The sequence below is a fragment of the Leptonychotes weddellii genome, chromosome X (assembly GCF_054177405.1).
Source record: "Leptonychotes weddellii isolate Sample4059 chromosome X, ASM5417740v2, whole genome shotgun sequence".
Taxonomy (NCBI): Eukaryota; Metazoa; Chordata; class Mammalia; order Carnivora; family Phocidae; genus Leptonychotes; species Leptonychotes weddellii.
Window position 1 is genome coordinate 90,442,144 of NC_138385.1, and position 23,268 is coordinate 90,465,411.

At 40.9% G+C, this 23,268-nt stretch overlaps 1 protein-coding gene across 1 annotated transcript in view; it reads right to left on the reverse strand.

Moving 5' to 3' along the window:
* Window positions 1–23,268, reverse strand: part of PHEX (phosphate regulating endopeptidase X-linked) — a 205,375-nt gene that overhangs the window by 62,706 nt on the left and 119,401 nt on the right. Inside the window, exons 14-15 of the mRNA XM_081807971.1 lie at window positions 10,631–10,708; window positions 1,529–1,632 (exon numbers count right to left, since the gene is read on the reverse strand). Coding sequence (XP_081664097.1) covers window positions 1,529–1,632; window positions 10,631–10,708 — 182 coding nt within the window. The remainder of the gene's footprint in view (window positions 1–1,528; window positions 1,633–10,630; window positions 10,709–23,268) is intronic.

A 23,268-nucleotide genomic window follows, 5' to 3' on the forward strand; every position in this document is an offset into this window, starting at 1 on the left:
CTGTTGAATCTCAGATCTGTACCTCTGAAACAAATAATGCAATATATGTTAAGAAAAAAAAAAAGAAGAAGAAGAAGGTAGCGGGAGGGGAAGAATGAAGCGGGGGAAATCGGAGGGGTAGACGAACCATGAGAGACGATGGACTCTGAAAAACAAACTGAGGGTTCTAGAGGGGAGGGGGGTGGGAGGATGGGTTAGCTTGGTGATGGGTAATAAAGAGGGCACGTTCTGCATGGAGCACTGGGTGTTATGCACAAACAATGAATCATGGAACACTTCATCTAGAACTAATGATGTAATGTATGGGGATTAACATAAGAATAAAATAATAATAATAATTTAAAAAAAAAGAAAAGAAAGGAAGGAAAGAAGGAAGGAAGAAAGACAGGCAGTCAAGAAAGGAAATCACAACACAGAAACAGAATCTAAAAAACCACCAAATGGAAATTCTGAAATTGCAAAGTACAATAACCACAATGAAAAATTCGTTACATGGGTCAAAAGCAAATTTGACAATGCAGAAGAAACAATCAATGAATTTGAAGACAGATCAATAGAAATTATCCAATCTGGAGAACAGGAAGGAAAGCAGTGGAGAAGCGGGCCCCGGCAGACAGTGTCAGACGTACAAGCAGGCAGAATAAACAGTAATCGAAACCTCACACGTTAACACTGTGTTAAGTATACTGTCAAGTAATCAAATTTTTTAAAAAGTAATGTAAACCTGAGCTGAAGGATTTCTCAACTCTAAGCCTCTTATTCATTTGTTAAATGGGGATGGTCCTATTTATTAATAGTACCTACGCCTCACAGAAATGACGAGAGGATAAAATTAGTTAGAACAGGTAAAGCACTCCCTAGCACACTGTGAACATAATAATTGCGGGCTGCAATCAGTATCATCCTCATACACATTTTGCTAGGGAAGGAAATCATGGCTGGCCCTGGCCCAGAAAGTTCCTCGGGAAACTTTCCTACCTAGAGGGACATTCCCTACAGGCAGCTGGGAAGAAGAATAAATCCTAACTGCTACTGGAGAAAAATAATACAGCTATCAGTTCTTTGACATTTATTACTTCGACAAAATCTTCTAGTTACTTCATAATTATACAATTACTTCTACATTTGTAACTATACTTGATTTTTTAAGCATTTGTTCTTTTTTAAGATCTTCAAAAGTTTCCACCTGAGTGTGAAATTCTAGGGAAACTTGTTTTCTATGTACATATATTCATAACTACATCTAGAAGTGACTTGAACGTTCGTATCCTAATAAGCCCTCTTGCAACGTTTCGGGGCTAGGAGTGGGGCAGCCGTCATCAGAATGAAGACGTGATTCATATAATATCAGAAATAGGAGTTATCGAAACCTAACACGGGTTTTGCCGAACCAAGGTAACCAGCCAGCCGGCTACTCTGACCAGAGGGGAATTACCAAGTTTGACCTGAGGAGACTTCACTTCCCACCAGCATATTTATTTCTTTTCCTTTTGGGTTTTGTTTTGTTTTTGTTTTTGTTTTTACTCACTCTGTTTTTGGAACCGCTTTTCGCAGCCAGAAGAAATCAGACTGTGCTAAGTACTTGCGGGTTTGCAGGACATTGCCAAAGTAGTCGAATTCTGAAAACTTGATCTGAATAAAACAAACCACAACCATCATTGTTCCAAGTGCAGATAAAAGAGGGCCCTGAAAAAAGCCTTCAGCACACAAATGAGCAACCAACGGAGAAGCTACACTCCTCGGGACACCTCTCAGCCATCACCAGTTAACCCAGTATCCACAGAGCCATGAAATTTAATCTCCGTGATTTTTCTTTTAAAAGCCCCCAAATCGATATGATTATTTCTGGATCACAGTAAAAACAGACGCTGCACTAATTTATGATGCATTTCATTCACTTTGTAATTGAAAAATCTACTTTAAACTTTATAGGACATATCCTCTTAGGTTTGAAATTTCTTGGCTCACATGAGTCCTTGATCTTTTCTAAAATGTGTACTTTATTTATTTGTCACATAGGTTCTTCTAATAACATTCAGTTTAGTCAGCTAAAACCTCATTTAGCTTATAGATGATGATTTAGTCAAATGTTAAAATCCAATTTACTGTAATCAGCATTTGTTCATGAAGGGAAAACAATGAAAGTGATTCAGAGACTTATTTTCCCCGCTAAGCACAATGGAGTCACTAGAATCATTTCATTATTAACAGAACTTGTCTATTACCACTCAAAAAATTCTCTGGTCTCTAAAAATTAATGAAATTACAGAGGCAAATCGTAGATTACAGCTTGCATAGAAAAACAGAAAGTTGATGCGTCACAATTTGTGTATTAAAATAGGGAAACAGACATAAATGATTCCTGAGTTCCTTTTCTTTTTTTGGAAGGAGAATGGCAAACAGTTTGAATTCTCTAGGCATTCTATCTACAAAACTAGCAGTCCTTAACCTAAATATTGCAAATAATATCTGTGAAACAGTAAAAGCAACGGGATGAAGTGATGGCTAATTCTTTGGTTTGAAAATATACTACTGGGATGCCTGGGTGGCTCAGTCAGTTAAGCGTCTGCCTTAGGCTCAGGTCATGATCTCAGGGTCCTGGGATCGGTCCTGCATCGGGCTCTCTGCTCAGCGGGGAGTCTGCTTCTCCCTCTCCCTCTCCCTCTGTGCTCTCAAATAAATAAACAAAAATCTTTAAAAATATATACTACTGTGGCAAATAAGAAAAATACATGTTTGAATAAGCAAATAACCAAGAGGAATCAAAATCTTACTACCTGTAATTTTTTTGTAAATTTAAACCATACTCTTTTAAAAGCAAAAATTAAAATATAGCAAATGCATGTATGTGAAACCCACAGGCCTTACATTATAAATATGAATACACACATACAACTTGATGGCTATAGATTTGACAGTCATCTACATCTGGCTCATGTTTAGCTCTTCCCTAACGTACGATTGATACTCATTATAAAAATATCTGTGGAGTAACTTTTGTTAATAATTCATCTTGATCTTTCCAGGGGATCAGGCCAAAATATAAAGGAAGGAGGAAAAATAACTAAAGGCACAGGGAGAAAAGCAAGAATGCAAGTATCAATTCCTGGCATCTTTGGTGTTCTACCTGACCAACCAGTTATAAAGATCTGACTTTAAGTTGTCCCTCCTTCAAGCCTCTTAGGGGGGTGGCTGATAAACAAATTGTGGTATAGTTCCATAATGGAAAATAATACAGCAGAATAAAAGAATGGTACATACGCATGAACATGAAATAATCTCCAAAGCAATGCTGAGTGAATAAGGCAAGTTGTATGTATGAGCGAATTTAAAGTTTTAAATCATGTAAAATGATACTGTATGTTGTTGATGGATACATACCTATATAGCAAAAGCATAAAGAAATACATGGGAATAATAAACACTGAATTCCAGATAGTGTTTATATCTAGGGAAGGAGGTAGGCAGGAAGAAAAAACATTATTAGGTCAAGGTGGATTACAAAAAGAATTTCCAGTTTATCTTATTCATTTCAAATGTGTATGTGCATCATAAAGCTAATACAGCAATGTTTAATATTTGTTAAAGCTAGAGGTGTTCAAAATAGGACTTTATATATTTTCCAATGTTTGAGATGCTTCAAAATAAAATCCTACAATTGATTGTATTTAAAAATAGAAGTTGATACTCAACCTCAGAAGAAAGAGGGTAAGCTCCTTGTTTTAGCAAGCAGCTTTAACTAACATCCTAATGCATTCCTGGGTCATATAGTTAAAAGATGTGTCCACTGTTCAACCCTTAGCCTTTTTTTAGCTTTTGTTCCCAAGACAGCTCTGACAGAACCTTTAGAATATGAGTGTAACTGATGAAAAATTCAGATATGCTCTTGGGTTCACAACACTTTCTGGGACATTCTCTCAAGGGAATTCCCTTCAAAAATATTAACTTTTCTTTTTGGTAATATCAGTGGGGTCAGTTGTTGCTTTTGGAAGAGTCTGCTAATTGTGATACTTTCCTGTTCCATTTGAAAAAAAAAAACAAACTTGATATTCAGGTTGTTCTATAGACATTAAATGGAAAACCATCCAAAAATTTCCCTAAAAAGAAGAGTTCTGAGTAAAAAAATAAAATAAAATAAATAAGATCCTATCATTGCCATAAAAATAATCATGCGGAGCAAAACTAAGAGCAAGTAATTACAATTTGCCAATGGCTTATCTATCTTTCGAAGGACAATTTTAAGATTGTTTTAATTATTAAAACAGAATATTTGCTATTTCTTAGCCTAATTTAATTGATCTATTCCATTTACTTAATGGAAATCATAGGTAACAGAGGACGAAATTTTACTTTTTCCTGTGACACGGGTTAAGTGTTCGGGGGTAGGGAAGGGCCAGCCCCTGTTATTCCCAAATGATAGATGAGGAAAAGAGCTGAAGAGATTATGGAACTTGGCAAAGCCATACAGTTCAAATCATGAGGCTCCTAACTTCAATGTTCCTTTCATTGGTCCTAATAAGAAAAATGGTGACTGGACAGAAACAGTACAGGGAAAGAGGAAGCAAAGGTAAGAATTAAGGGTGGGAGGAGAAGCAGTGATTAAATAAGCAATGGTAGTTTACTTAACATCATATAGCTGTTAAAATAATGCTAATTAGGCTAGGGAAGTCAAGGCCAAAACAACAGGTTAATGGTAAAGGTCAATATACAAAATTATATACAAGTGTTAATTTCAGCAATACCAAAACTGAAAGACAAGATAACATGGTGAAACAGAAGTATGTATTATTATGTTCCAGTACCAATATTATGGGGGCTTTTTCATGCCTTTTCTCTATTTCCCAAATTTTCCACCATGTGATAATACTTTGATAAGTGCAAATATTTCAACAGGCCCTTGTTTTTCCTTTGAAGGAAAAACAACGATGAAACCCAGCTACCACTGGGAAAGTTCCATTTGTGGAGATAGCAACAAGAACAAATGCACATAAGTAGTTGAAAACCACCTGTATCTTCAAAAAAAAATGTTTAAACTGTGCAAGGGACAATAATCGGCTCGAAAGCCTCTTGTCCTATCCATTACTGGTGAAAAATGTAGGTCAAGTTGATAATGACTTTCAATCACTTACATCTCCTGACTTTTCAATTGGGTGATCTTTGGGAAACTCACTGGGGCTCTCGTGTCATGTCCTAGGAATAGCCGTCCAGATCCTAAAATTCAGGGGAATCTGAATTTCTCTTCCTGGAAATCCTATCCAGGATACCAAGCATCAAGTGTCACAGACTAAAGGTATAAAGGGATAAAGCTGTTACCACCCCTCAAAGGTGAGGAACAGAACAAGGAGGGCAGAACAAGGGCAGAACAAGGAAATGTGTTCAGCTTCTCCGTAGGATAAGTACATGTTGGTAAGACACTACGTGAGCTGGGGCACCTGGGTGGCTCAGTCGTTAAGCGTCTGCCTTCGGCTCAGGTCATGATCCCAGGGTCCTGGGATCGAGCCCCGCATCGGGCTCTCTGCTCGGCCCGGAGCCTGCTTCTCCCTCTCCCACTCCCCCTGCTTGTGTTCCCTCTCTAGCTGTCTCTCTCTCTGTCAAAAAAAAAAAAAAAGACACTACGTGAGCCAAGAGGACAAAGAGATTCTAGAACACTTTTTAAGTTAAATCCATTTAAAGATATTCAGAGATATATCTGAGTAAGAAAGATTTTCTGTTAGGCACTCATAGAATTTTCTAAAAACAAAATGGAATTCAGATTTTATACTTATGTTTTCCCTTATTTATAGCAAAGTAATATGTAGGATTGCTGCATTTAGACAGCTTTGTCCATAAGTATTCTGTGTGTGTACATATATACATACCTAGATAGAGACAATGTTCAAACTGTTTAACAACTTACATATATGGTACACTGTGAATGATGCAGTTCCCACAAGCAGCCACTTAAGGGTGACTCTGAGGAGCGCCAGCTGGTACACCACCAAGGAACCAGATGCCCTGTAGCCACCGCTGGGGGACAGGGGACAACTTGGTCTGCTCTTGAGAAGGGAACACTCAAGATGGAAGCCAGCGTGTGGGAGTTATGGAAGACTAGCTGGAAGGCTGGTAGGTACAAGGGCACTCCCCTCCAGTGCCCACTCTTGGCTCTTCTGGGCCATGGTGGCCAGAGATAACTTGGTTGAACTTAGGACAATGTTTTATTTTGTTTCTTTACCTATTGTACAGAATTACTTCAATATTTTAGCAACCTGTTTTTCTGGAGCATGTCACCTAAACATCACCTCACTCTTGCACAGTGGCAGTACCACTCTCTGTCACTGACACACACACACACACACACACACACACACATCCATTCCACTGGCTAGAGCAGACCAAGATCCACCCCAGAGAATATTATGCAGGTTCACACATCTGTATATCTCTATATGCATATTGATATGTTTATGTATGTACGTGTTTATCACTCACCAGAAACATTGATCTCTGAAAAAGTACCCAGATCCAATTCTCCTAAGTAAATAGACGCCAGCTGGGACTCTGACTTTAGCCCTTACTCCAATTCTCCACTGGTTTTCACAAGAATGAGTGCAATACCGAGTGGGGCCAATTACTTACCTACTGTCTCTCAGCTGCATGCCCACCCTTCTACTCTGTTCTAGAACAACGGGGCAGGGAATCTGAAAACTTTATTTCCCAGGCCCGAGTGCCAGTTGGCTTCCTGCCAACAGGAGGCACTGGGTGAAATCAGCAGGTGGCAGGAAGGGAAAGGATGCTGTGTTTGTTCTCTCTCCTCTTTTTTCTGACAATGATGCTGTAAGAATCTTCAGCCCCTCTTCCTATTAAATCTCCTCTCTTTGAAATACCTACTGTGGTTCTGGCCTTCCTGACTAATACAGCAACCTTTCCACAACTGGCATCAACTCGCTCTTGAGTCTATTTTCATGAAGGATCAATGAAGGCATACCTTGTAAGGCTAATCTGAAAACGGACCAACGCCTACATGTTTAAAGCTAACCAGTAGGTTCTCCCCGCATGCTACCAGGGGTTCGCACAAAGGGCATCTCCTCTCTTCCTGCTCTTTTCAAAGACTAAAGTAAGACTGTTGTTCAGAAATATTTGGCTGGGCATCTCAGTTTACCTAGTCAATCTCGGGGGGGGGGGATTTTTTTTCTCAAATTCTTTACATTTGCCTCGAAGTTCTTTTCCATTTGCTCTTATCTCCACATGAGCCCAATTTCAGTCTTCAGCCTTTCTCCTTGACCTTCATCTGATCCATTACCTAATCTCTATCCTCTTTCCTTCGCCTTTCTGCCTGATGAAGCATATCTTTGCTTGCGTCAAATAAAGTAAGCTGTTTTTCATTTCTAACAGCCTCTCAAGCTCAGAGCTTGTATTACCAGAAATTTCTCACAGACCCTATAGTAGTCCTTATCTACGTGTTTCTCAAAACTGAAAACACAGCCTTATTGTATACCAGTAATACTCTAGTCCTACTGCTATTCACCTTGGCGACACTATTACTGTCTATCACATCAAGCGTCCTTTACCTATATTCAGGTTGGGTTTTATTCATTTTTTCTATCCATTTCTGAACACAAATGTATTTTGATTTCAGTATTTGGATGTTTTTTCACCATCTATTTTTTTAAACTGTTAGAAACTCTTGGGTGCATCTGGGTCTACTCTGGCTATGAGTCAGACAAAAGCTGTTTCTTGACAAAAGTGATTAAAAATCTTGCTGTGTAATGGCTTCAGTTCAGACCCTGGAGAAACAAGAAAACCCACCTAATACTGCAGCCTGTCTGGCATCTGGTTTCTCTTCACAAAAGATACTGCATCCAGCGAGTACTCACATTTTTGGGCACTCGCTTTAGACAAGAGCAGACTGCCAACAAAACCTAATCAGTTGAATATTGTGAGTGAGCCCTGAACGCTATCTTATTTGATTAAAGCTTGAGACTGTTCCATCTGCATAGCCTTTTAAATCAATTTGAGGCACCTAGATCATGCACGGGTCAATTCATAATGACTTTTCCACACCAAAATAATCTCTTACATACAAATTGAAGATGCCGTAACTTAACACTTAGATTGTGTTTACTGCGTGCCTGGGTCCATTTTAAATATGCTAAATATGTTAACTTATCTGATCTTCACAGCAGCCCTATAAGGGAGGGGTTATTATTCTCAACTCCATTCAAATATGAGGAATCTGAGGCACAGAGACGCTATATAATCTACCCTAGGTCACACGGCTAGTAAATGGCAGACTAGGGATATAACTCCAGGCACCTTGATTCCAGGGCCCATGTCCATAACCACTACACCAAAATACCTCTCACACCTGCTCATCTGCATCCTTGACTTGGAATAATTGCCCAGCTCATCCAGGCTCTCCTTCTAAGGCATTTTGTGCCCAGTGATGCTCTTCTCAGCAGCAACGGTTCTCATACTGATCCACAAAGTAACAGCTAGCACTTACAAGGAACCTACTTATGCGCCAGAACATTATGTTAGGTGCTTTCACATTTATATACTCTCATTTAATCCACCCAACAATACCAAGACTTGGTTATTATTATTTCCAGTACCAAGTGTTGGAGAAGGTCATCAAAGACTTGACTACAACTTGACCTGTGAGCTGGACCTGGGCAGTCCGAGGCTCCCCACCCCCTATACCCAGGAATGGGGGTTCTGCTTACCTTTCCCGCTCCCAGGGGCTGCTCTGAGGATGCAGCCTGGAGATAGGGATGTGGTGTGGGGAACACCTGCACAGTATACATGACTGAACCTAGTTATGGCCTCTATATAAACTTTTAAAATCTGGCCAGCAGGTGCAGGGATCCACTCATCTTGCTGCCCTTATATGTAAGCTCCCTTGGCTTATGAAACCTACCACCTACCAACGTGGAGTGGCCCTCTAAGTACCAGGGCCAGTTTCAGATTACCCCCAGGAAGCTCCTGAGGAGCTTGTAAACCAATACCCAACAACCAAAGGGAAGATAACTGAACCTGCACAAGATCAAACGACTAGTAAGTGGAAAAGGCAGAAGCGCTCCAAGGCCTGTGCTCTTAACCACTTGACAATATGACCTCCCTCTTTTCTTCTCCCCTCCCAACCAGCTCTGGGAAAGCAGCTCCCACCAATTCTTTAAACCCACCAGTCTTCCTCTGGGGCAGGTGCCTGAGAAGGACCTTGCAGAACCCCTGCTCTGATTATAGGCAGAGCTTTCTGGGCCTGGATTTCAGTCCTGGCTCTGACACTATGTAGGACACTGAGGAAATCACTTAACATCTTTGAGTTTCTACGTCCTTTTCTGCAAAATGGGGATAAACACCATCTACTTCACAGGCTTACTGTGGAGGTTACAATATAATGTACATATGTGTCAAGTGCGTCAGTATTTTTAATTATCATAATAATACTGAGATTTTTCTGCATCAAAACAATGTACAAGATGGGTTGAAGCACATTATTCTCCTGCAGAGCAGCCGGAGAAATACTTTGGAAGGCCATACCTTGGGACCAATGGAGAAACTTTATAATGAAAGCTTTCTCTCACTTTTGAATAATCCTATAAAATTCTGATGTTCATCTACAAGTCGAGGACTGCTTTTACTTATGTGACTTGTCAAACCACAATCTCAGGAAAGACCTACATCTCAGAGCCTTACTTACTACACTCTAGAAAACTACCTTTTTAAAAAAAAAAAAACTATATATATATATATTTTTAAAGATTTTATTTATTTATTTGACAGAGAGAGAGACAGTGAGAGAGGGAACACAAGCAGGGGGACTGGGAGAGGGAGAAGCAGGCTTCCCGCTGAATAGGAGCCCGATGCAGGGCTTGATCCCAGGACCCTGGGATCATGACCTGAGCCGAAGGCAGATGCTTAACGACTGAGCCACCCAGGCGCCCCTAGAAAACTACTTTTTCAAGAAAACGTAGTGAATGGTAAAAACAGGGGGTTTTGTGAGGAAGAAAAGTTCTTTATCAGAACTATTTGTAGGAAAGGAAGTAACAGTGATTGTGATTAGAAAGGCCTGTAATGAATGTATCTACTGGAAAATGCATGTCCCAAAATATCAGAATACAAAAGTTATTACTATTCCTCCATCAGTAACTTACTGCAAATATACAGTCCAACTCACAGTAAATTATAGAGTCATATGTATGTGCACTTAATCTGCCAAAACACTCATAAAGTTTAATGAAGTTAACTCCCAGCAGGCAGATTTATTACTAGTCATTTAGTATGAATGAAGCACATAAAGAATGTTTAACAACAAATATCATGCGTTTTACATTAGAACATGGCCACTAATTGTAAAATACTCAATTTGCTTAATCCTTTCCTTTATGATCAAATCAGACCGAATCCAGGTCCATGTGCTTTATGGTACCCAGTCAGCTATGCATTCTTTCTGACACTTCCTTTATTTTGAATCTGCTCTAAATCTTGTGATACGCCTGGCATATTGAGGTTCATATCTAGCCAAGGGATGAATCAAAAGTTGGTGCTTTCTGGCACTACTCAGTTTAAGTGCTTGGACCTGGGTTAGTTGAAAGGCATGAGGCCAGTAAAAGTTGCCAAAAAATAAAAATACAGTATATTTAGCACTTACTGCCTTGAGGTCTTCATTAACATAAGTATCATTCATTATAAACTGAGGATAGCCAACTTTTGCCAAAACAGCTCTCGCCTATAAAAAGGAAAGAGAAAAACGAGGTCAGAGTTTCAGCACTTAAATCATTAATAATCACACAATGTAGGACGCAACGTTCATCTGAAAACTCTCTTTAGGGAGTGCCTAGTAAATGCAACCTACTGTGAAATGCAAAAAAAAAAATGTAATTTAGTCTCTGCCCTCAAATACTAACAATACAGTAAATGCACAAACAAATATATAGTAAAAATAAAGGTTTCAAAAGAAAGACAATATTGTTATCAAATTCTAGAGCAGAGACTAATTCCTCATGAGGAAAATGCTTAACGTAGGTGACCAAACCGAGTCTTCGAGAATGGGTGGGATTTCAAAATGCAGAGGTGAGAGGAAGGGCATTGCAGGAGAGCACAAGGACAAAGACAGGGAGCCAGAAAGGAAGGACATCACACAGAGAGGAGCAGCACTAGGAGGGGGGAGCAGTAGACAATCCGTAGGAAAACTGGTTTGGGCCAGTTCACAGGGATTCCTGAATGCCATGCCAAGAGTCTATATTTTCTTTCACAGATAGGAGAGAACGAAATGTTTTTAGCAGGAGTAAAATGAGATGAGTCACCCTTCAGCAAGATTATCACATGCAATGCTGAGAGTGATGGCCGGAATGCTAGAAAGATTGGAAGTAGGGGGTCCAACCTAACTTAAGATGTGCCATAACTGTCCTTTTGATAGACAGACTACTGCCCCCCTGTGTTCTGTAGCATAAAGGGAATGGATGAAGGAAAAATCACCTTCGGCACATACAAGGAGCTTGCACAGCAGGGATTGGCCAACTACGGCCCCTGGGCCAAATCTACTGCCCCCCCCTCTTCCCCACCCCACCTCTGGCTCTACAAACTTGTACTGGAACACAGCCAAGACCACTCACTGACATGTAATCTGCAGCTGCTTGTGCACTACAAGGGGAGAGTTGAGTCATTGGAACAGAAACCCTGTGGCCCACAAAACCTCCAACAATTACTACCCGGCCCTTTAGAGGAAAGGTTTGCCAACTCTTGCTCCGGAGAAACTTTACAGTTCCATGTGAAAATGTCTCTCTTTCCTCTCCCCAGATTCTGGGTTTCGTAAAAACAAAAGAGGGGCTTACTCAAAGAGTGAGTACATGGTAAGGAGGATCTGCCCAGATCCCCCTGGGATCCCTAGCATTGCTTCTGTACAGCCTTCCCCAGCATCTAGTGTTTTTTATTTTCTAATGGCCAGCACTTCCGACTCTTAGAAGGCCTGCCCTAGGGCTACTGGAGCCCCTTGCCTGCGCGAAACAGTTCCTGAGAGTTTCTCTACCTTCGGATCCCGTCCCCACCCCAACTTACCCCAGGAGCCTTCAGCCAATGAGTGACTGTAGCAGGAGTCCAGAAGCTCCACTCCTTTGCCTCCATTTAGGACAAACTGTGAGGTCTAATTTGCACTCCAGAGGTCCCCTGAATGATCAGACTGTCTGAGACTTCCCCTGAAGTCACACCCTTGCCTGTCCCTTACCCTTCCCAGGCTGGCCTCCCCCATACCCTTGCTGCTCTCTCTTGGGAACACTTGCTAAATAAATCCTAAATCACTTGCACATGCATCTTCATCTCCAGCTTTGCCTCCAGAAGACCCCACATAAGAGACCAGGCAACCCCAAACATGTTGGTTTTATTCCAGCACAGCAAAACCAGGGACCCCTGCACACATTGCTCTTGTAATGAGTTCTTTCCTTCAGTCCCTTTCAATTTTCCTCACCCAACAAATAAATGGAATAAGATAGTGCGTTTCCTTATCTTCCTTGAGATAATTAAAATATTAAATATCAGCAAAAACCTGAAACTCAAGACTCAGAGGATTTTATAAGTGCCATAGGACACAGTCATAATGGGTTTTGCTGTTCCAGACTCAAATATAGCACAGACCAGATTCTGCCTTCAAAACCCTGTGAGTTACACTGAAAGCCTGATGTGACCTAGATAGCAGATAACTAGCAGTTATGACTCTCCCTCAACACCAAACAATACCTCCTATGTCTATAAGTTACCTTGTTTCAAGACCATTGTATCCTTTCCCTCACTGTACTTAATTCCTCAGTGTATTTTATGAGCTTACCACAAGTCACACGTATAACGTAGAACAAATAAAGAGCTCCCGATAGTTACCCCCCAAAATGAAGAAATGTATAAGCTGAGTCATCCACAATTGTTTTCCGAACACTGGTCTTTCTGGAGCATGTTGATGAATTATGCATTGTTTTTCAAACCTCACGTTCTGGGACCCCCACTGCACGATGGAGCTTCACAGAATATATTACCTTCTACACTGTACATGCGGGTCACTGAATCCTCTTTATTATTTAGCAATACCTTGACTTGAACAGTCAGTAGAGAGATACAAAGAATCCCTAAATTCATCTCCCAAGGACACATAGAGAGAATAAGGTAATAATACTAGTAGCAACATTGCCAACCTCGGGACACTGTGCTCTTCTTCCCCAAATGTACGCCTCCATTCAAACTCAGACTCAAATGTCCTTCTGTCAGTCTGTTGTCAAGTCCACGTCATCCCACCCCACGCCACTCTACTTTCTTCCCTGAGAAGCTTCAGAATGCCATCTCCAGAAATCCCATGGGGCATGGCTCCAGGTCAGCATCTGCCAGTGAGAAGCACTCAGAGGAGACTGGAAAGGTAGACGAGGAGACACCATTTCTTTACTTGCCATTGGCAGCTATGGGCAGACACAGAGGCACCTGCAGACAGCAGACAGAGCGCTCTGCCCGCGGCCTCCAGGCAATCTCCTGAGGAGACCCCTTCTGTGTGCAGGCAGTACTTCACTGGAAGATTGGGCCCTTCACTCACCAGCCCTCCCAATGATTGCATAAGCCCCCAGTTGCCCGTATTAAACAGCTTCCTGCTTGATATACTTAGACGGGCACTAACTTTCCTGCATGAACGCTGATACACCCTTTAAGGCAAAGAGTGATCACGTCACTTTTTAACTTCTCATGAACGAGAAGAATGAAGCACCAACAATCTGATGGCTAGCTGAAAGGTTAAAGTATTCACGAGAGAGGTCTGCAATCAATTACCCCCTGGGTTGGTTACATGGACAAGAAGGAAAGGCAAGTCCCAGGGCAAATACTGAGAGAAGAGCAGTATAAACAGAGAAGGGACCGCATATCATGTTCTGCAAGCAATATTTCTTAGGCTGCTTGTGGCTGATCAGAAATGCCAGAGTTTTCTGTAACCACTGCATGCATTTCCATCCCTTACTCACACAAACTTCTGGAAGGGGACCACACATGACAGCCAAACCTCCTTCCTCAAGGGAAGAGGCTTGAGCCACTGCTGATCTTCACTACCTCTGTGACCTTGGGCAAAGTACTTACTTTTCTGAAGCAAATACTGCCTACTGTCTACCCAATATCCATTGTCCTTTCCTTCTCTTAGTATCAGACCCCAATTCTGCTCAGGGTGACAATGGAGCAAACGAAAAATAGCTGCATCACCCGGCTTCCTTTCCAGCTAGGACTGGCTATGGAAGGAGATTCTGGCCAATGGCATAAAACAAATTCCCTGTTCCACTCCCAGGAATCCATTTTTTAAAAAGGACAGATTTGGGGGCCACCTAGGGTTGGCTCAGTCGGTTAAGGATCTGCCTTCGGTTCAGGTCATGATCCCAGGGTCCCGGGATCAAGCCCCGTGTTGTCAGGTTCCCTGCTCAGCAGGGAGCCTGCTTCTTCCTCTCCCCTTGCTCCTCCCCCTGCTTGTGCTCCCTCTCTGTCAAATAAGTACATAAAATCTTTTTAAAAATTTACTTCTAATACAAATACAATGAAAGAGAGAGTTGAAAGAAGTACTGGAATAATAAAGGAACTGGGAAAGGAAAAGTTGAATCACCTAGATCAAGCCTGAGCAAACCTCTTCTGTAAATGACCACTTAGTAAATATTCTCAGTTTTGCCAGCCATATGGTCATTAATCCAACCCCTCACCTCTGCTGCTGTCTGTAGGAAAGCAGCTATAGATAACACATAAATGAATGGCTGTGTCTGTGTTCCAATAAAACTTTACTTACAGACACTAAAATCTGAATCTCATATAACTTTTATGTATCATGATACGTTCTTCTTTTGATTTCTTCAAACCATTTAAAAATGTTCAATCCATCCTTAGCTCGTGCGCCATACAAAAATAAGCAGCATGCCAAATACGGCCCAAGAGCCACAGTTTGCTGTGTTGATGTAGATAATTCAGTGAGGGGATTGTTCATTGAGTTGCCTCAACTGGTGGCACAGGGCCTAGTACACAGTAAGCGCTCAACAATGCTTGCCAAATTGATTCATGCGGAACAGTGTAGGGGAGTGAGCGTGTATGCGCATGTGCATGCATTTTTAGCTACTTTGTGTTTTTGTTTTGCTCTTTGCTATTACTAACATGTACATACAACAAATCTTAATTGCTTAGGAGTTTATTCCTTGCCCTAAAGTCTTAGGGCTAGAGCTCTAAAAATTTACAATTAATTCTATGGAGACAAGAGAGAGTTCATAAAGTGAGGATTATTACATTGAGAGAGAGACAGAGAGAGAGAATAACTACCACAAATAAACTCTGAAAAACAAGGAACATCGGAAATGTAAAACACAATGGGATTTATTTTTTTTAAAAGATTTATTTATTTATTTATTTGACAGAGAAAGACACAGTGAGAGAGGGAACACAAGCAGGGGGAGTGGGAGACGGAGAAGCAGGCTTCCCGTGGAGCAGGGAGCCCGATGCGGGGCTCGATCTCAGGACCCTGGGATCATGACCTGAGCTAAAGGCAGACGCTTAATGACTGAGCCACCCAGGCGCCCCCACAATGTGATTTAAACACTCAAGTCACCCCTCCTTCCCAGAACTTTCCACAAGGTACACTGCAACTTGATAGGGCTGGTGGCAAGCACAGAACCGGACATAATTCTGCTTTATCTGGCTGTGACATTGAAACAGTGTCTAATTTTTACACAGATGATCAAAGTGACTTAAAGACTGGTTACGATGACAGCTTTACTCCTGATTTTTCAAAGCCACTTCATATTAAGCTGATTGGCAGAAAGATGGAAAGCTCATTTGTTTTAATCCCCACTGACTTGGCTGTTTAGGAGAGTCAGGTAAATTCTCAAATGTCTTGTATGTATTACATCAAAGGGATCGTTTTTATCACTTAATTAAGCAGCTTTGTGTTTCCGCTACCTAGTTAAGTCTCTTGGCCTATTTTTTTTTCTTTTTTATTAATTTAACCAACATAAGAAAAAAAGGAAACTGATGATCAATTGCCCTTCTATAAACAATTCATAGACGACTTTCGTAAGCTTGCAATGGCTTTGAAAGCTTCAGTTAGGCTTAACCACACTGAGGCCTCATTTTCTCTGATGAGTTCTGTAATAACTATTAAACATCAATCAAAATTCTGAGCCTTAAGCATATCTGAAGGTTCAGGAGACCGTACATGAATTACACTATCCTTCAAAACAATGGCAGTTTTCATAACACCAAACAAATGATTGACTAGTGTAGATGCCTTGGCTGGAGATATTATCCTAAGCAGAGCTGATGGTATTGATGAAAATTAGCCCTGAGGAGCAGGCTTTAATATCCTCTGGGGCTATCTGGATCCCACAAATAGTAACAATGCATTTATCTGAAAAATCAAATTTTATCTTCTCAGTAAGAATGGCACTGATTTATTAGGAATCGTGGAAAATTTTAATTCTGCAAATTGCTTTTGGGTGTGGTTCAGAGGCTCATGCATCATGCTGGGGTGGAGGAGGAGTTAAGCGCCCCCATGTATCAGAAGGCTTTATAAGTCACAGTAGTGGTTTTACAAGAGCTGGAAGACTGGAATGCTCAGATTTCAGCTCTTCCATCCTAAATCCTGCCTGAGTAATGCCCCAGTATAGCAGACAATCCCCATTTCTCGCCAAACACAGACAACATTCTAGGAAGCATTCCAAATCACAAACCAGTTCCATCCATCCCTCTTCCTTTCTTGGAAACACCAACTCCATGTATCTTGGAGGCAGGCAGTTTTTCCAGTCTGAAGAAAGGAAACCATGTAGGCATGGGGAAGCTATAATTTAGCCAAACTGGCACTAAACCTTTCCCCAGTGTCTTTGTGATGGTCCCCTCCTCTCACTTGGATGAGCACTGCACCCAACAGAAGTAAAGAAAGAAACCAACGTTTGGGTTTTCTTAGTAAATAACTGGAGCAGGGAACAGTAACAGAGTTAAGAACCCAAAACCATCCTATGATTAATCCATAAAACAACAATATCCCCCTCGGGGTAGGTAGGGGCATTATTACCTTAAAAACAGGGGCAAGTCTCATATACTCCCTTTAAAACTGGATCATATAATTTTTAAAAAATCGATGTCTTTCTGTACTTTCAGTCACATACCCTAAACTGCTCACAAACTTTTTGTAAATAGAACAGCTGCCAGACCTTCTCAAATGAAGATCCTAAGCCTCAATTAGCTAAATCCATGTGTCCAGACATAGCCAAAATGATAAAAGCCCAGAAGCTGGAACAATCCTATATTGTAGTTCGGCTTTTATATGGGCCAAAGTAAATGATATTTTTCTCTGTCTCTCCCGTACAGGGCTCTACATCAGGTCAGCATACTATAGCCCACAGGCCAAAACCAGCCCACCACCTGCTTTTGTAAATAGTTTTCCTGGAACACAGTGAAGGGGTCCAGAATATGCCACCATGGCCTAAGAATTATTTTGAACTGAAGGCATTTGAGAAACATCCGATGCAGGAAGAGGCTTTTTCTGAACCCCTCTTATTTGCCTAAAAGCAGAGCCTTCTAGAAGAATTCCACTGTCATAAATCCCCTTCAAGGGAGGCTCCCATAGCCAGAAATGAGAAACTGCATAAACAGACCTTACTAAAACATACTTTACTTTCCATTAGTTTCTTCCATATATTTCTCAGTCATTTCCTACCATTTACTGTCCCTTGAAATCCTAACCCATGCCCCTTGTTCAGATGGTATATAAGCCCTAAATTTTCAATGGGGTTTTGAGCTACATTTTGAGCTACATTTTCTGTAAGCTCCCACCTTCTTAAGGGAATAAACTTTGTCTTTTTTTTCTTGCTAACCTGTCTTTTGTCAGTTGAGTTCACAGGCCCCCAAAGACTGGACCTCAAAGGGTAGAGGAAAAGTTTTTCCTTTACAAGAGCCAAGCTTATTTGTTTACTTGTCTCTGTCCACTGTCATACTATAGCTGTGGAGTTGAGTAACCACAAAAGATACCACGGGACCTGCAAAGCCTAAAATATTTACTATTTGGCTCTTCGCAGAAGTATTTTGCCAACACCTCTTCAAGATAAAGTTTCCCAGATTTTTCAAAACTAATAGTAAAGACAGCAAGGGGGAAATAAGGGACAAAGCATAAAGTTTCTGGGCAATTTCATCAAGATATAAATGTGACTCAACTTGTAATGCTTCATCTTTTGTTGAGGTAAATACCTGAATTTTAAAACAGAGCCAGCATAAAAATATTAACTTGAAGCAGGAATTATTACCATGGAAAAATCAAAGAAAAAATGCAAATAAATTATTAAAAATCATTTTCCAATGTCAAGATTCAAAGAGCAACATCTAGTCCCTAACACCTAACATATCTCAGGTAAATTTAATCAGCTCTTTAATCCTCCTTCAATTGTAAAATTACTTATTTAAATGGCAGGCAAATTGGAGATTAACTTAAATAAACATATCCCACTCTCTCATCAACAGTTCAATTGAGGGGGTATCGTGGTCCTTCTTTCCATTAAGGTTTACCTTGGAAATAAACAATTCTTCACTAGGGTGAAAAATTTTTCAACCACCTCCCTCATACTGTGGGGGCAACAATCAAATGAGGTAACTTTGCATTATTATTAAATTAGGCCAACGTGAATTGTCACATAGTTTTTCTACAAGAGAGGGATGCTATAGGGCCACTCCCCGGACAGATGGCTCGTTCCTTTGACACTGTAGGCCTCTAGTTCAGGGCTTCTCATGAAGCTTTGTCCCTGGACTGGCTGCAGCAACAGCAGTCCTTGGCGGCTTGTGAACAATGCAAATTCATGGACCCACCTCAGACCTACAAAGTCACAGTGTCTTTGGGTTGCAATCCAGGAATCTGCATTACCATAAGGCAGGGTTTCTCAGCCTTAGCACCAATGACATTTGGGCCAAACTATTCTCATTTGTGGGGTTCTGTCCTGTGCATTGTGGGATGTTTAGCAGCATCCCTCGTCTCAACTTACTAGATGCCAGTAACTCTCCCCCTCCCCACTTCACAGTTGTAACCAAAAATGTCTCCAGACCTTGACAAATGTTCCCTGGGGGTACAATATCACCCTGGGTTAAGAACAGGTGTGGGAGGGGATTCTCCTGCATGCTCAAGTCTATGCTAGATTGCTAGACACTCTAGACTGTGATACTTAGCAAGGCTTCCAGACTCACTTCTGAGAACCCCTGACATTGTATTCTCCATCCACTCCTTCAACATTCCTTAGACATCTCACAAGTAGTCACCACTATTATGCCAACAGGAGTACTTTATGAAGAAAACAACATGATCTTTCCCAACAATTTCTGAATGTGACTCAGGCACTTGCAACTCAACCTAATTTTTGGCCAGTGTCACCTAAATCCCAGGATGATAGGGACAAACAATTAATCGATAACTGGAAAATGCTTTGCAACTACAAGTCAGGATACAAATATACCCCCCCACGAAGATCTCAGAGATGTTTTGATTAAAAGTTCTAATAACTTCTCTCTCAGTAACTTGGCAAATCTATTTAAGTACTTCGAAGCATCTAAAAAGCCACGTTAATACAATTACAGTTCACTGAAAAATTAGCATGCAATCCAGTTTGAAAGCTAAAATCAGTCATAGCGGGGTAATATTCCATTTAATTATAAAGATTAATTCAACCTTCATTTATTTGTGCATGTGTTTGGTCTTTTCATTTTTCAAAGAACACCCGAGATTCAAATGCCATCTGGCAGAATTGCCACACAATTGTCAGTAGCATCTATTAGAGTCGCAGATTTCATTTCAAAGTAGGACTGATAAAAGGACAAGGGGAGGGAAAGAGAAGAGAAAGGTGGAAGCAGTAGAGAGGCGACGAAAAAATCAGGTTTTTCACCAATCAGATGGGACTGTATCCCTCTCTTTTGTTCCACCTAAACGAATGGTCCCAAATAACAAGTCCTGCTATCCTTATTTTCTATATTTTCTGCAAAAGCCAGGTGAAGATTCAAGCAGTGCTGTGAATAACAGTGCAAAATCTAATTATGACACCCACTGTGTTTTTCAAAATGTATGTTACAGCTGCCTTAAAAGTTGGCCATAGTCCTATGGTGATTAAGACTGACCACTTTCTTCATCATAACATCCATTCAAAATTCAACCTTTTATGGAATGACTAACAATTGCCAAATAAGTACTGTAGACTGGAAAACACCTTTCTAAATTTTTAGTGAGTTGTAACATACACAAAGTACACAAATATTAAGTGTACAAATCAAAAAAAGTTTTAAATGCACACACAGGCCTGTGTTAGTAGCTCCAAGACAAAATTTAAAACATTTATAAGCACCCAGAAGGCTCTTTTGGGTGCCCTGCCAGTCAATAACCCCTCTACCCCAAGATAACCACTATTCTGACCTCTATCTCCACAAATGAGTTTTGTCTGTCTTGAACTTCAAAAAAAGTGTATACTCTTGGTGTCTGGCTTCTTTCACTCAACAGTACATCTGTGAAATTCGGCCACGTTGCTGTGTCTAGCAAGAGTTGAGATACAGAGTTTAACAAACTGCATTCCTGTCCTCAAGTTGTTCACAGTTGATCATATATGGAGAACAAAATGCGGAAGGAAGGAAGGAAGGAAGGAAGGAAGGAAGGAAGGAAGGAAGGAAGGGAGGGAGGGAGGGAGGGAAGAAAGGAAGAAAAAACATTAGAAGAATGTAGAGGATGGGATGGGATGGGAAGAGAAGAACTTTGTGAAAAGGTCACCTTCAAAGAGGAGATCTCAGAGCCAAAATGAATGAGTAACAACAGAAATAACATTGTCAATAATAACAAAAGTAATACTCTTTGCTGAACCTCTACTATGGGCCAGGTACTGGGTTAAATGCTTCATTTCTTCATCAGATCTAATTTTTACCTCAACTCCACCAGGTAGGTACAGATCACTCCATGTCACAGCTCTGGGAGCTGAGGCCCAGAAAGGGTAATTAACCTCCCCAAGTCCTGAAGACATTTAAGGGCCAAAACCAGCCTCGTAACCCAGACTCATTTAGCTTTAATTTGACTTCAAAAAGCCCATGTTTTCCCAACATGTACCATCTTTTGAGGAATGAAAAATAATATTCTATTATATGAATATGACTCATTGTTATAAATCCAAATGAACTGAATAATGTGTAATGTACAGACCACCTCTGCACCAGTAACCATATTCAGTATGCCCAAATAATCTTTTCAGCCATAAGAATGACAAGACACATGTAGACAGAGTTTAAGTATACCTTTAAGAAGTTTCTATCCCTCCGTAAAAGTCAAAGCATTGAGCTTTTGGTTCTGGACACCAATGGAATTAAACTTTCACCGAGCGCCCCGGCAGACCAAGAGTTGGCCAAGAGGGGAGGTCAAAACAGAAAAGGAAAGGCAAGAAAGTATTCCTAGTGTAGAAATACCAGAGCATCTATTTTTCAGACCAGTCAAGGTAATGAGATAAAAGAGATTTCACCAGTAGAAGGAAGGTTCCAGGGAATGGGGACCCAGGGAGAGAAGGTTATCAATCTCATTGAGGAGATCCACTGGCAAAAACCACCCTGAGAAAAGGAGTCTATCATGAGCATCCCTGGCCTAAAGAATTCTAGTCTTTTTCCTCCCATTTCTAAAGAGGAGTAACATCGCCCCTTCGGGATTTAAGCACTATCATAAAGACAAATGAGAGCCAGTTTCAATTTTGAACCAATTAAATTTAAAACTTTCCTAAAGCAGGGCACCTGGGTGGCTCAGTTGGTTAAGCATCTGACCGTTGATCTCAGCTCAAGTCTCCATCTCAGGGTCATGAGTTCAGGCCCCATACTGGGCCCAGCTTAAAAACAACAACCAAAACAAAACAAAACAAAAACAAAGAAAATCCCACTTTCTTAAAGCTCAACCTTAACTAGCTTTGGGGTTAGAAATGAAAAAATGCACTATAAGCAACAGACCAGGAATGTTTGGACCTTACCCCAAAAGCCCAGGAGATGGAATATAGGCCTTCTGAGCAGAGTACGTGGTTCCAAATTTGCATCCCCCAAAACTCAAAATTTGGTCCTGCATTGTCTGTCTGTAAAAATATATCATCAGCAATATGTAACTTTCTGCTGCCAGAACAGCCAGACCTATGAGTGTGACCCATGTCAATGTGAACTGCATGGGTCCAGGTCCCTTGTTGCTCTCTGCCTCTCTGAAAGCCAGAGTACCGGCCTCTATCCCTTGAGAGTAAACTCCAGGGTAAGTGGTGGAAGACAGATAAAGGGAATGCAACTCATCCACCCCAGTGGCTTTGCCTCCACAGTTCAGCCCTGGTTATTTATTCTGGATGCCCATGGGTCACATTTTGGAACAAATTTTAGCTCTGTTTTGATCTACCTCTGAAAAGGCAGTCTAGGGAAGGAAACCAGAAAGGCCACCTATACTCAAGGAAAAGCAATGAGCCACAGCCAAGGGACCATGTGGGCTGTTTGTAAACAGCAGCCTAAATGTCATCATCAATTATTCATCATTCAACAAAGCAAATGAGTAACCTCTTATATATATATATATATATAACAGAACCTCTTATAAAACCACTTAGTTCTTACTCAAGAGTTGGCCCAACAAGAGAGGAAAGCAGCAAGGGGTCGGTCAAAAACTTGAGACTAAGAAAGCTCTAGACCAGGTGGCCAAGCCATGGCCTGCATGCCCAATTCTGGCTGCTGCCTGGTTTTGTCAATAAAGTTTTATAGACACAGCCACATCCATTTGTCCACATATTGTCTATGACTGCATTCATGCTACAAGAGTAGACTTGGCTGGCCTGCAAAGCCCAAAATATTTACTATCTGGTCTTTTACATGAAAAGTTTGCTAATTCCCGCTCTATACTTTCAGTACTCAAAGGGTGGTTCGTGGTCCAGGGCCATCAGCCTCACCTGGGAGCTTATTAGAAATGGAGGATCTTAGTACAAAAGTAGGGATCCGAAGGGGTACGTGCACCCCAATGTTTATAGCAGCAATGTCCACAATAGCCAAACTGTGGAAAGAGCCAAGATGTCCATCGACAGATGACTGGATAAAGAAGATGTGGTATATATATACAATGGAATATTATGCAGCCATCAAAAGGAGTGAGATCTTGCCATTTGCAACGACGTGGATGGAACTAGAGGGTATTATGTTGAGTGAAATAAGTCAAACAGAGAAAGACATGTATCATATGATCTCATTGATATGAGGAATTCTTAATTGCAGGAAACAAACTGAGTGTTGTTGGAGTGG